Source organism: Calliphora vicina, chromosome 5 (assembly GCF_958450345.1).
Source record: "Calliphora vicina chromosome 5, idCalVici1.1, whole genome shotgun sequence".
In the NCBI taxonomy this organism is placed as follows: domain Eukaryota; kingdom Metazoa; phylum Arthropoda; class Insecta; order Diptera; family Calliphoridae; genus Calliphora; species Calliphora vicina.
Genome location: NC_088784.1, coordinates 70,796,684 through 70,810,694, shown reverse-complemented (window position 1 = coordinate 70,810,694; position 14,011 = coordinate 70,796,684). Strand labels below are relative to the sequence as shown.

Below are 14,011 nucleotides of genomic sequence, written 5' to 3'. Positions count from 1 at the left end.
GTTTGCGAGCAGCAGCATTCATCCAATTGATGTTTGAACGCTATAAAAGAATATAATTTTTGCTCCGAATCATTACTTGCGATGAAAATTGGATCCATTACGATGACCCGAAGCGTAATGGATCGTATGAGAAACTCAACCAACCAGCCGAATCGACATCAATGCCAAATATCCCTGGAGTTAAGGTAATGATCGGAATTTTTTGGGAACAAAAGAGTCCTATCTATTATGAACTGCTGAAATCTGGCCAGACCATCACATGGAACCTGTACCGAAAAAAGCCCAGAATATTCCATCATGACAACGCACGGCCACATTTTGTAATACCTGTTAAAAACAATTTAGAATGAAGTAGTTGGGAAGTTTTGCCTCAACCGATTTATAGTCCAGACCTTGCCCTGTCCGAATACTATTTGTTTCGATCGATGCAGAATGCTCTCTCGGGATACGCTTCAAACATTTCAAAATAAAATCTAAAATTTTTAAAAAATTCCGCATTTTTATGTTATACACCCAATAATTCTTTTGAACATAGACCCCCATTTTAATACTTGATAATCTTAATACTAGATACTATTATAAGTTGATAGATACAATTAAAAACCAATCTCTTCCATTGAATATTTCCATTGAAAACTGTCAAAATTTATTACTAACTTATGAGTTATTAGGTGGTTTTTTATACAAATTAAAAAACTAGGAAAACATTTACTTTTTAACAAATAAATAACTTAAATTTTATGTACAAAATATTCAAATGCAATAATTAGTTAATAACTAATTTAACCTCTTCGGCATTTTCAATATACTTGTGTTTGTATTTTTCAAACATTTCATTCAGACTATCGATAACTTTTTGATGAATTTCATTGACATATTCGGCACTAGGTGTGTCCATTTTCTCCACCTCAATGGGAGCGCCCACTTAAACATTAGAACACAAATAAATTAGAATTTGAAACAACATAACTTTGAAATAATTAAATATTAAACTTACCAACTTGTACAATATGTTTTCTTTGTGGCAGAAAACCAAAGGAATACTGAAAGAAGCCACGACCCAATACAATTAAAGGTGAAACACCGGTTAATTTTTTCACTAAGGTTTGCACCTTTCTCAGCAAAGACTCTGGAGGATTGGCCACTTGATCGAAAATATCAACTTCACCAAAAGAAAAGGTGGGTACAATGGGGGATCTATAATAGAGATGATTTATATTAAATAATTTTTCTTTACTTATAAAATATGTGTAAAACTTACCCCGTTCTTATGGCGATTTTCACAAATCCTTTACGCTTTTTCAATGTCAATACATAACGTCCGGGATGAGAGTCCAATGACTCTTGAGCTCCGCCTACTAAAACTGCTACGGCATTAGATGTGAAACCGTCTTTGTTGTATTTATTTTTGGGATCATTGGATCTAGTTAGTTGGTATGTTAGCGATTCCTTGGAGCACGATACTAAACCCCACAAACGGAATAGTTCGCGTGTGAAGGGAATGTAGAAATGCATATCAAGGGTGGCAATTTTGGGTCGTACGCCGGGAAATAGTTCCAACCACTTGCCGATATTGTTGCCCATGTTAACGGAAATGCCAGTGCTGTAAGAAAAATAATAGTATTAAGTCTTTTTTATGAAGTACATAATGAAATGGATTTGCAACAAACAGATCGGTTCAATAGGCAATTGTAAATAAACTATAAACTATTTTCAATTTTCTAAGATCCAGATAAAATCGCATTATTAACTTCAAAAAAATCAACAGAAATATAAAATAATTCAAGCAAAGGTTACGAATTAATTCATAGGCTTAATTCCTCAATTCATCAAATGTATTGAATTCAATATTTATTTTAAGTTCATGTTTCTTTAAATCAAATACACTACAAAATAGCTTAGGACCTGATTCAGAAACACAATCGAAAAACAATTTAGTATTTCGGAATAAGGCCATTAATAAAATGTATTGAATGATTAAATTTTTCAAATCTATTACATTCACATTTAGACCATTTGTTTGAAATCATTTTGTAAATTTTTAAACAAAAAAAAAACGAATTGAATGAAGCAAAAATATGTTCATTCTATTTAGATTAGATTTGAATTAACAAAAACTGAACCATCAAATTTTGAATGAATTTTGTTATGAATAAATTCAATAATGACTGAATTCTATTCAAACAATAGCCTTTGAATAAAACTAAAGAATTTATTTTTATTTCGGAATGTTTTTTATGGAATGAATTGTTGATATTTGTTGATTATGAATAATGATTTTAGAGAATTAAGCTTAAATTGAATTAATTATTACCAAGTTCTGAAGAGATTTAATTCGTAATTAAATTTTCAAATTCAAAACAAATTAAATTGTATCTCTTAACTATTTCATTAAAGAATTAATTTCGAATTAATACATAGGCTTAATTCCTTTGAAAATTCTTTATAGAATTAATTATTTATAAAATTAATTCTTTATAGAATTAATTCTTTATTGCACCATTCAAGTTTTTAACTAAAATCCTAAAATGGCTTAATAAAATAATCCTTTATAGACAGTAATTGTCACTAATGTCTGACTACTTGGCTATTCGATTTTATATATTTTGGGTCATTTGACACGTATGTGCTTTAGTAGTGCAGAGAGAAGTCAAACTTTATACACCCCAGATAATCTTGTGGGAAGACAATTTGTATGAAATATTGTGCAATATTTTTGATGAACGGAGTTTTAAAGTGGAATATTTTTGAATATAATTGAGATATTGACTTGAAATTTTTTTGTAAGACCAAAAATTCACTTTTCTAAACAAAAAAATATAATTCGGAATAAATGTAGATCAAATTGTTTCTAATATTTGCAATCCTATTCAAATTTTGATACAACTTTTAGTTTCAGAATCTCAATAAATATGTAATATTTATTTATTAACAAATTCAATGAAATTTTCAACGTTTTTTTAAAATTGTCATTCTTAATAACAAAATGAAAAAAAAGGTCAAATGGAATCCCGCAATTCCTAAAAATTGGAGTAAAAATCCCAAAAATTATATTTTTTACAATTTTGCCCATGGGGTCCACATTTCCTTCTGGTCTGGGAAAATACTTTGGGGATAAATAATGAACATATCAAGGTTTCTAAAACTGCTTCCCGATTTTTGATCCCAGCTTTGAAAATAGGTCACATTTCGAAGGCCGTAGTGGCGACATACTCCAAAAATAGGACATGTTTTTTTATCAAAGTGTTATTCGTAAAGATGCCTTACAGAAAAATATAAAATTGTTATATGTTCTTTAAGAAAGTTTATTTTTAATAAAAAAAAATAGTTAAGTCCACTTTTTGCCCAAAAACCAGCAAAAATCAACTATTTTTTGAATATTTAAATTGAAAATCGTTTATTTTTGAATCCATAATTGATATTGCTCTGAAATCTTTTGTATGTTATTCGTAATTTAGTTGTCTACCAACAAAAAAAAATCGAGTCCATTCGGTCCAAAAGTCTGACCTATATTTTTAAAAAAGCGGACCTAGGTATGTCAAAATTTAAAAATTTTAATTTTGAAATGTCTATAACTCGGAAATTATAAGAGATAAATAGCACACGCAAGGATGTTTTTTCAAGGCCGAGATTTTCAAAAATATAAAAAAATTTGAAATCGGATGGAAAAAAAAATTTACATGTCAAAGCCCACATAGCGCCGCCCCTGGATCATTTGTAAGGCCCATTTTAATAAATTAAACTCGGATAAAATTTGACATGGGCGTAGCCAAGGAGCCCATGTCAAATTTTATCCCGATTGGACCAGCCGTTTAGAAATGCCAGATTTATTTCCAAAAAATTTTGATTCTGCCCCACTGTGCTATCGTGAATGACTAGTTCGGAACAATATCCCAGAACCATAGAGAAACATAGAGCGGAAACTAGAAAAAAACTCAAACAAAAAAATTACTCAAAATAATCACACATACGAGTGTTGTTTTTGTTTTCACATAGTTTTTTCTACTAATACATTCTCACCACTTAGGTTTCTGACAACTGAGTTAGGTCTTTGACAGTAGAGTTTCCGCTCTATGTCTATTCTCTATGCCTAGAACTGCTGGTAATTTTTCTTCAATTCAAACTATGTACTACAAATAGGATCCAAGATTCAAAACAATTTGATTAGATTGACAAAATTTTAACCATTCAAATAATAATTTGAATAAATTTTATTCAAATAAAAGCCTTTGAAAAAAGCTCATTAATATGTTTAAATGGGAGTGGTTTTATGAAATGAATTAAAATCGAAGCTTTGATTTCAAGCATGTTTCAATAATTTTCAAATGACTATTATTAAGGTAGGTCCTTATCTATTCACTTCTATTAGGTTCAATTAATTAATCTAGAATCCCATAAAATTCTGACTAATTGATTAAAATTCTATCAGCAAATATTCATAATATTCAGGTACATATTCCAACTGAAAATCGATAATATGTCGTCATACACTGTTTTTTTTAAATACATAACATCAAAGTTTATGTATTTTTTATGAACATTGTACAATAATTTTGAAATACTGCATACTTATTATGAAACCTACATAAATCTGATAAGATTTATTTAGACTTTTGTACTTTGCTCCGTAACTTAAAATCAAAGTAGCATAATTTTAACAGATTTCTTCGTATGGCCGCAATTAAAGTATGAACTTGAAAGGTTTGAGTGATAAGAAAACACTTGTTGGCAAGGTTTTTGATAAATAATTACGAAAACGATAGTGGACTTTTTAACACATAATTCTCTTAGCAAAATTAATGCAAAATTGATTACAAGTTAGATTTTGTAAAAGCTTAACTCCTTCTTTACAACCCAGCAAAAACTTTACTTACCTAGTAAGCCAGCAAGTATAATTGGAGCAAAGCGATAACTACTTATTATTTGACTGAAACACTACTTACCGTTGTTCGAGATTTTTAAAAAATTCAGGGGTCAAGCTTACAAATGTACTTACAATCAGTTGAGAAATAAGTAGTAAATTCACAACAAGAATATGTAGATAAAAAAATACACAAAAAATATTGCCTTGTGTGGGAATCGAACAGTCACATTATTTACTTGTGTTTGATAGTCAAGCTGCTAACTCACTGCTCCATGTACGAGTTATTTTATTGTAAGTTAACAATAGTTTTAACATCAACATATAAATGAATGTGATATGAACAAAAAAATTAATGGCTTTGGCAGGTGGCGAACCACTAACCTCCCGTTTTCCAGTCAAACACACTAGATAGTTGTGCTAAATGCAAAAGTTCATTACCAACCTGCATAAAAATAAGTACTTATTCTAGTAAATAAAATAATGTGCTGGGTAACCACCACTCCTTACAAAAGAATGCATGAAATAACTAGTTGTCATTACAAAAATTCACAAAATTTTTGCTGGGAACCAACTAATATTATTCTTTGCCTACAACTATCACCTATTTATGTTCTAATCCGATCTGCCGATATGAGATACATATTTAATACAATATTTAGGTGATCGTCCCACAATGAGAAATTTGGTAAAAAATATTTGGTATTGAAAATGCGACCGGTTTAAAAAAAGAGATGAAATAAAACACGATTAACTCGTCATATTTGGATCAAGAAATACAGAGAGTCTCAAAAGTTAGTAAACACAACAAAATATTTGAGTTTTTTTTAAGATAATGAAAATCTATCCATTGATTAAAATTTAAAAGCTTCGGTTTGTTAGAGAATTGGCCGAATAATAGATTCGGTTCTGAAAAAAAAATTTAGTCGGACTATAATGATTTTCATGATAATCAAAATTTGTTAAACCGAAACAAGATCACAACCCTTCTCACGGATGAGCTCTCGTGCCACCATTGAAGATCTCAAATGCAGTCCCTTCGACAGATTGTAACCTTCAATTTGTGATCGACTCATTAAAATCACTTTCGTAAAAAGGTCTTGCTGGTAAATATCCAATGTTGTATGTATGGGAATCCATCGAGACAGTATCATGGCGAAGGTTTCATACGCCAATTGAGAACAATGATCTTATCCATAAAGTCAAAGGCTAGCCAGTTAGTGTGATGCAATCAGCAGTTCCTAGGTGCGTTAGAACTTATCATAGGACCTACAGTGGATGGATTTGACAATAGCCATTAATAAAACAAGAGCATCATACTTGAGTATAGACTTAAAAACCAAGTCGAAGAGCCTTAGGTTCTCCCTTCTTGTTCTTCTATACTCATAGATACTTTGCTCTCTAGGATTAGGTTAGTCCCGCGCCATTTAAATGGGCGAGTGGAAATAAGGGAATCTGTTTTCCCTCGAGAAGAGTACAAGATATGTTATCCAAGCAGAGAGTGTCCGAAGTGCATTATTAGTGTCCTGACTCTGCCACTTGATCAAAAGTCTAACCAATAAAATTACGTTCTACCAGTAGTTTATGTTTTGCCAGATTACACAGCAAGGATAATAAAACACCACATTAGTTCGCAATAATGGACTAGTCAATACCAAGTCTTTGTAGAGCCGATGTAATAGAGCCAAGGTTGATAACCTCTATATTCAAGAAAGTTACAAATTTATATTAACCGTACTCGATAGTCTTCTCAATAAAACACACAAGAGTATGAAGCTTCGTCTAGACAGATCTGCCCTTCATATATTCATATTCAGAGGCAGATAGTAGATTGCGTCTATTTGACATTCTCAGATGAAGATCAATCACTCTCTTTCTCAGTTTTCAAAATGAATGAGGTTAGACTAGTATGACAATAATCTTTCGGTTTTATTTAGAACAAAGTCCAAATTGCTCCTGCTATATTATTCCTAATTTTAAGACCATTCAAGGCAGTTAGTATAAGTGTATGCGAAAAGGGGTCCTAAAGAGGGAAGCTAGAGGGTTAAGATCTTTCAAAAAAATTCTACAATATAGTAAAATGACAATAAAAATTCTCTAAGACATTAGTAGTGTTCGCGTACTTGATAATTTGTAATAATTTTTACAAATTATCACTGGAAGTTACTGGATTCTGTTCGTTTACTTTTAAAAACTTGTAACGAGAGAGCAAGAGAGTGTTAAAAGTGACAGTTCATAGATAGAGAACATGATATTTTTTTATATCATCAACGTAAAAATATGTTTAAAACATATGGTTGCAAATATAAACAAAACTAAACAGTTAAAAATTAATACAATTTACAAGTTTGCATAGTAAAGATGTAAAATAACACAATACAAATATTTTGAATTGATTTATAATAAAAAACAACTTATTTTTACAAATTGTTGTTCGCGTACTTTTTTTGTAATTTTTCAGATTGAGAGTAATTTATTTTTACTCTCTAAAATAAAGTTACTGGATATTTTTTACTGGAAAGTACGCGAACACACCTATTAACTAACAACTTTTTTTTTATTTAGTATAATGCTCCCTTCGATCAAAAAAATAAAACTTTGACCCACTGCTCAACAAGTCCTTTCAAAATTATATGGTCGCTATTCTGTTCCAATAAAAAGGTTTAAATTTGTTGGACAGTATTATTAGTGAGGCTTCAAGCTCTGCAACCTATAGGACCTTCGGTGCAGCCTTAAACTTCATCATAACATATTCAGGATATGTATAACCTAAAGCAAAATGACTCGGAAGGACCAGAGGTTTCCTCATACAGCTAGAAAAATCTGAACTGTTTTATATCAACATTCCCTAAATTAAATTTGTTATATCTAGAAACACAATGTCCTGTAAATAATTCAGAAAATAGTCTCAATCCTTTCGCAACTTTTGGTATCTTCGTTTACATCGATTGCACTATCGGAGGCCATATAAGTCACCCCCAGGATGAATTATTTCCATAGCCAGACGGGATTCCAAAGGTCATATGAAGGCGGACCTCTATTAGCCAAACAATCAACTCGTTCATAGGCTGATACATATTAACATTTTTAATAAAACTTTCCGAATTGAATAAATAGCATGACTTTTTAGTTTAGCTGCCTCCGTTATCGACAAACTATCATTCGTTTCAGCTTGAAATATCGTCATCACTATAATTATTTTTCATTAAATGTAAATTATTTGTTAAGTTTTTACTATTATACGCATGCATACGATCGGTATTGTAGAAAGTGCATAGATTATAATACCACACCACCCCCCAGTAACAATTATTTCAATCAATTTAAAAATTTCAACAAAAAAAACACATGTAGAATTATATTTGCGAGATAAGAAATTATTGCGTTAATATAAATGATATGCAAAATTTTTGATTTTTCCTTGAGGTGGTATTGTATTTTTAATCTTTTCCGGAAGGTTAGCTACATTTAACGATTAACGTTATCGTAATAAATATCTATAAAAAAGGACTGTCCTAATTAATTTAAATGTGTTTTTATACTCAGCACTTAATATATAAGGGACTAGCTGTCCCGGCAAACGTTGTTCTGCCATAGCTCACAAAAAGTTTGAAGACTCCCGCTATAATAGTACTCCAGATATGCAATAATAAATGTTTACTTTGTATGGGAGGTGCCATGCCCATTGTGCCTATATAGGTCAATTGTGAATCTAAACCATTCAGGGACCCACTCAAACACACACAACAAATTTCATCGAAATCTGCCTAACCGTTAAGGAGGAGTTCAGTTACTAACACACGTACAGAAGAATTATATATATAAAGATATATTGAGTTTGTCATTCCGCTTGTAACATATCGAAATATTGCTCGTAAAACTTTAATAGACTGTTAATCGATTCAATTGTTTTTCTCGATTATTTGAACAAATAATTAAAAAAAAAATTTTCTCGAAAAATTTACTTGCAAATAAATTTAATCGAATTCGATTATTCGAATAAATAATTAATAATAAATATTATTCGAAAAATTTACTTGAAAATAAATTTATTCGAAAATTATTGATCGAATAATTTTTTATTTTAAACTTAAGAATTTTATTCATTAGGAGAAACATTTATTTTTCCTCGATTATTCGAATAATTTTTATTCGATTGAAAACCCTATATTGAGCCTTATAAAATTAAAGACAATTTGGCTATGTCCGTCCTTATGTCCGTCTATCTGTTGAAGGCACTGTAAGGTCTAAAGGGATGGCCTTAGGGTTATGAAATTTTCACGAAAATATTATTTGACCGGCCGAAATATTATTTGAGAAACAATTAAAATAGGAGGAGACCTAGAAAGGATCCAAATGTGTATTTGAAAAACTTTGTTAGGATCACTATAAATATTTTGATCCCTATAATATTAAAATGGAGGAATCTAGGTATTTTCTAATAATAGACTCAGAATCACATTCTGAGTCGATTAAACGATGTCCATCCATCTGTCTGTCCGTCTGGCTGGCTGACTGTCCATGTAAACCTTGTGCGCAAAGTACTGGTCACAATTTTGAAGATATTTTGGTAAATATAATTTTTTGATTCAATGACGAAGCCTATTGAAACTGGATGATATCGGTACATTACAAATGTCCTCCCGAAATTAGACTTTATCGGTCAAACATTTTAAATTAAGGTATCTACACCAATTTCGCTTCAAATAAGTTTAATATATACTGAATTCATGTCATCTAAATTTATGATGATCGATCCATAATTAGTCATAAGCCCTCTTTCGGAAATTATTCACTACAATAAATCATTGAAATTTAAAAAGAAAAGTGTTTTGGCTCATTTACTTAGTGTATGGTATTACATGGTCGGTCTTGACCGACCATACTTGTTTTTATATCCTTCGATATGAGTGGCAAACGTATATATAAGTTTGTCATTCCGTTTGTAATTTCTACATTTTTCATTTGCGACCTCACAAAGTATATACATATATTCAGGATCGTTATAGATAGCGAAGTCGATATAGCCATGTCCGTCTGAATTCTGAAATCAACTTTCCGTAGCCCCTAAATAACATACATACATGATTCATACATCAATATGTCGGGAATTCTTCCGGGTCGATTAATATTTAAAATCGAGAAAATCGGCCCAGAAATTGCTGAAATATAAGGAAAAAATCGGGAAAACCTCGATTTTTGGCCTATTTTGGATCTATATCTGGATTACTAAGTCATTATTAAAGACAATATGGATATATAATGATAGATATTTTAAAGTCCATTGCAACGATGTATAAGCTATAGTAAGTTGGACCTACAATGGGTCAAAATCGGGACAAATATTTTTTAACCCGAATTTTTTTTCATCAAAAATTTTTTTGTCATAAATTATTTTTCCAAAAAAAAAATTTTAAAAATTAAAAAAAAATTTCGAAAAAAGTTTTTTAAAAAAAAATTACAAAACAATTTCGAAAAAAGTTTTTTAAGAAAAAATTAAAAAACAATTTCGAAAAGAAAACATTTTAAAAAACTTTTTTATAAAAGAATTAAAATGTTGTTTATCTAAAAATATTTAAAAAGAAAAATATTTTTAAGTATAATTTGGTGAAGGGTATCTAAAATTCGGCACAGCCGAATCTAGCTCTCTTATTTGTTTTTATATACTACATACTTTAAATATAATTAAATATATTTGCATAGATCAACTTACCCAATAATACCATGTGGAAAACTGGCAAGTAAATAATTACGATTTGGTTTCAATTCAACTGTTTTTACTAATTCGACTGGGAAATAGTCGCGTAAATGATTTGTGAAAAAGTTTTTACGTAAAAACATCAAGCTGTCATTAAGAGAAGTAAACAATAAAAACAAAATATTATTAAACACGTTTTACAACAATTTGCAAGTAATACATACCCATTGCCTTTTACAGACGAACAAGTTTTTTTATGATCATAATAGATGTAGGACAAGTACACTAATAAAAATCCTCGACCCCAGTAATTTAAATACAGCTGTTAAAGAAATCAAAATATTCAGAAGCTATTCTCATACAAATATTATTAAGCCCCACTCACCATTGTAAAGGCGGCTAAAAACAGGAACAGGAAGGGCAAAAACATGAAAATATAAACATACATGGCCACCGCCAATGTTTGTATGCGCCTTCTTGGCGGCACTTTAACCGGTGCCCATTCAATTTTCTTAATATTTTTCGAAATCTCTTGAATGATTTTCTTATTGGTCTGCTTTAGATGCTCCACAGTTTCGTGTACATCTTCCGAAATTTCTTTGGTAATTTCATTTAATTTTTTATTAGTTTGTTTCTTTAACGTTTCCATTTTTTAATAAAAAAATTCTTTAGTCATGTATTAAATACAATATAAAACAATTAATATCAAGTTTAATTAATTAGAAAAAATAAAATAAAAACAAACACACAAAATTACACAAGCACACAATTAATTACAAAATACTCGTACGAGCAGAGTAAGTATTAAAATACAAAACCACTGCAATTGGTTTTGACGTCTGTTCTGGTTCAAGTTCTAAATACAACTGAATTTGTATTGAATTAAAAAAGTTCGTTTTTTTCTAAAAACGTTCTAAAGTTGTTGTGTTTGTCGCTCGAATTAACTAACATAATCGTGCATTACTTCAGTTCAGTTTAATTCACTTCGGTTCAGTTCAGTTAAGTTCTAACCTTATCACCGCCCCTAATCTTTCAATATTTTTTTGGTGTATAATTTTCATGTTGTTGTTTAAAATTGCAAAAATAAATAAACACAAAATTTTGAAAAGAAAAAACAAAAAAAATATTATTGAAAAATACTGTTTTATTTTTTGTTTACGATAAATAGTTGTTGGTTTCCATATGAATTGTAAATATGTATTTCAAAATTGATTATTTGATGTCGTTACCTCGCCATGATATCTTGACACGATAACACTATAAATACTGAACATTGAGACTTGTTCGTTCGTTCGTTCGTTCTCTCTCACTATTAACTAATTCGTATGTAATGTTGTTGTAGTAGATTGTTGTCGATTCACTGTCACTATCACTTTATATAGTATATTCTGGTATATTCAATATATATTCATTAGGATGGCTCCAACAAAAAAAGTTCTCGATATTCCCGATTTTTATAACGTACGAGATATAAATTAAACAAATTATCCGATTTGGTTAATTTTATATTACTAGAAAATGTCAGTACTAAATTTCCAAATATATGTAGTGTAGTAAGTCCGAACAAAGTTTTACATATATTTAGATCCAAAACTTTTTACCAGTTCAACCTATTTTATTAATTTTTGGACACATAAGTTGCTAACTAAGGTGGGTTAAATAGTCCTTGCCTTTTTTAATGAAACATAAGTTTTTATTTTTCAATATATGTCGTCTCCTTTGAGATCTATGCACTTTGTCCAACGTTTCCCCAATTTTGTTATACCTTTCAAAAAATAAGATTTGTCGAGGTCATCCAAAAGGTATTTTTTGTGAAATATCTTTCCGCCCGGTAAATCCGGAGAATAGGGCGGAAGAGGGAGAATTTCGTAGCCTAATGTGGCAGCCATCTTGCTTTCTCATACCCATGTGAGAATTCAAAATTGAAACTACTGAGCCATGTGAGATGCCTATGGTTTCCACAATCTATCGCACTTTCAATATTCGATCGGCAAACACAATATCGTGATTTTTCAATTGTTTCGGGCGCCCTCTCAGTTAAGAGCCGGGAAATTCAAAAAGTCCCGGACTTATTGACTTACGCTCGTACTAGCAATAACTATTTGTCAAGGTCTTCTCGTGTTTTAATAGTTTTTAAACGTCAGACGAACGGATATTTTGTTCATTTAGTTGGACATATATTTCCCATTTTACATACCAACCAATTCGGATCAACAGAAAATATTAACCCTTCGTTACTCGCAACTGATCTGGTTGATACAGGCAAACATTTTTTTGTTGTAAATTTTTTTAAACACCCTAAATTTTAAGCTATTTTTTGATAAATTATAAATAAATATTACTCTTTTAAATACATTGCATTTATTATGTTTTCGAAATAAAAGGTGAAGAGATTATTTTTGAAACGCGCTTTTTTTTATTGATATCAATTTGATACATTGCGACTAGTCTCGATTGAAAATGATTGCGACTAATGGAGGGTTAAGTAAAAATTTCATCCATCTGGGTCCCACTATCTGCGCGATATCGTTCCTTCAACATAAAGACATACCTAGATCGTCTTTGAATTTTTGTAAGCACCCATTATATGAGAATGCTTTTGTGTGTCTATGATCGATCTTTTCTGAATTTTTAAATTTTTGTCATATTTTTTAAAGAAAGAATTGCGTTTTTCGATATTCCTTCCCAGGCTATTTTAACGGCATGAAATAAATCGTGAAAATTTTCAATCCTTATTTCAACAATTTTCACGATTTATTTTCATATTAACAATGTGCCACAAGTTCTCAATAGGATTGAGATCAGGAGATTGACCAGGCCAATGAAGAACTAGAATCTTATTGCTGTGTAGCCAAGTCTTACAAACTTTGGAGGGGTGCTTAGAATCGTTATCCTGTTGGAAGCTCCCTATAATTGGCATCTCTTCACTGGCATAAGGCAACATTACAGCTTTCAATACATCACGGTACATGAACCGATCCATAATCCCATAAATTTTATGATTTGGCCCAAATCTTTGACCAGAAAAGCAACCCCAGACCATTACATTGCCACCTCCATGTTTAATTGTTCCTTTGCAATACTTAGGATTCAGTCTTTCTCCTTTTGGTCTGCGTACACGCCTTATTCCAGCGGAACTTTTTAAGTTGTATTTGGATTCGTCTGGATGTGGGATTTGGCAAATTTCAGTCTAGCTTTCTTGTTCTTAGCTGATAGAAATGTTTTTTTTTGCTGGTCGTCAGCTGAATAATCGTGCTTCTACTACTCTTCTACGGATTGTTCTTTCGCTAACGCATAATCTTAAACTTGTTCGTACTTGATTAGCTGATGCTATAGGATCTTTTTGAATTGCCCTTTTGATCAAGAAATCATAATATCATGTTTTTTTCGCGAACGACCTCCAGAATGCACCGGAGATTATCGACCAGTCTTTAAAAATTTTGTAACGAGGC

The 14,011-nt window shown here is 30.8% G+C and overlaps 1 protein-coding gene across 1 annotated transcript; it reads right to left on the bottom strand.

Annotated features, from left to right (window-relative positions):
• Positions 1-611: 611 nt before the first annotated feature.
• LOC135960174 (2-acylglycerol O-acyltransferase 2-like) lies at positions 612-11,414 on the bottom strand. Its single transcript, XM_065511401.1, has 6 exons — positions 10,945-11,414; positions 10,784-10,881; positions 10,575-10,706; positions 1,262-1,603; positions 998-1,197; positions 612-924 (listed from the first exon to the last, which is right to left on the bottom strand). Exons 1-6 carry the CDS (start codon positions 11,206-11,208, stop codon positions 767-769), a joined length of 1,194 nt encoding a protein of 397 aa, XP_065367473.1. The 5' UTR covers positions 11,209-11,414; the 3' UTR covers positions 612-766.
• Between the last annotated feature and the right edge of the window lie 2,597 nt (positions 11,415-14,011).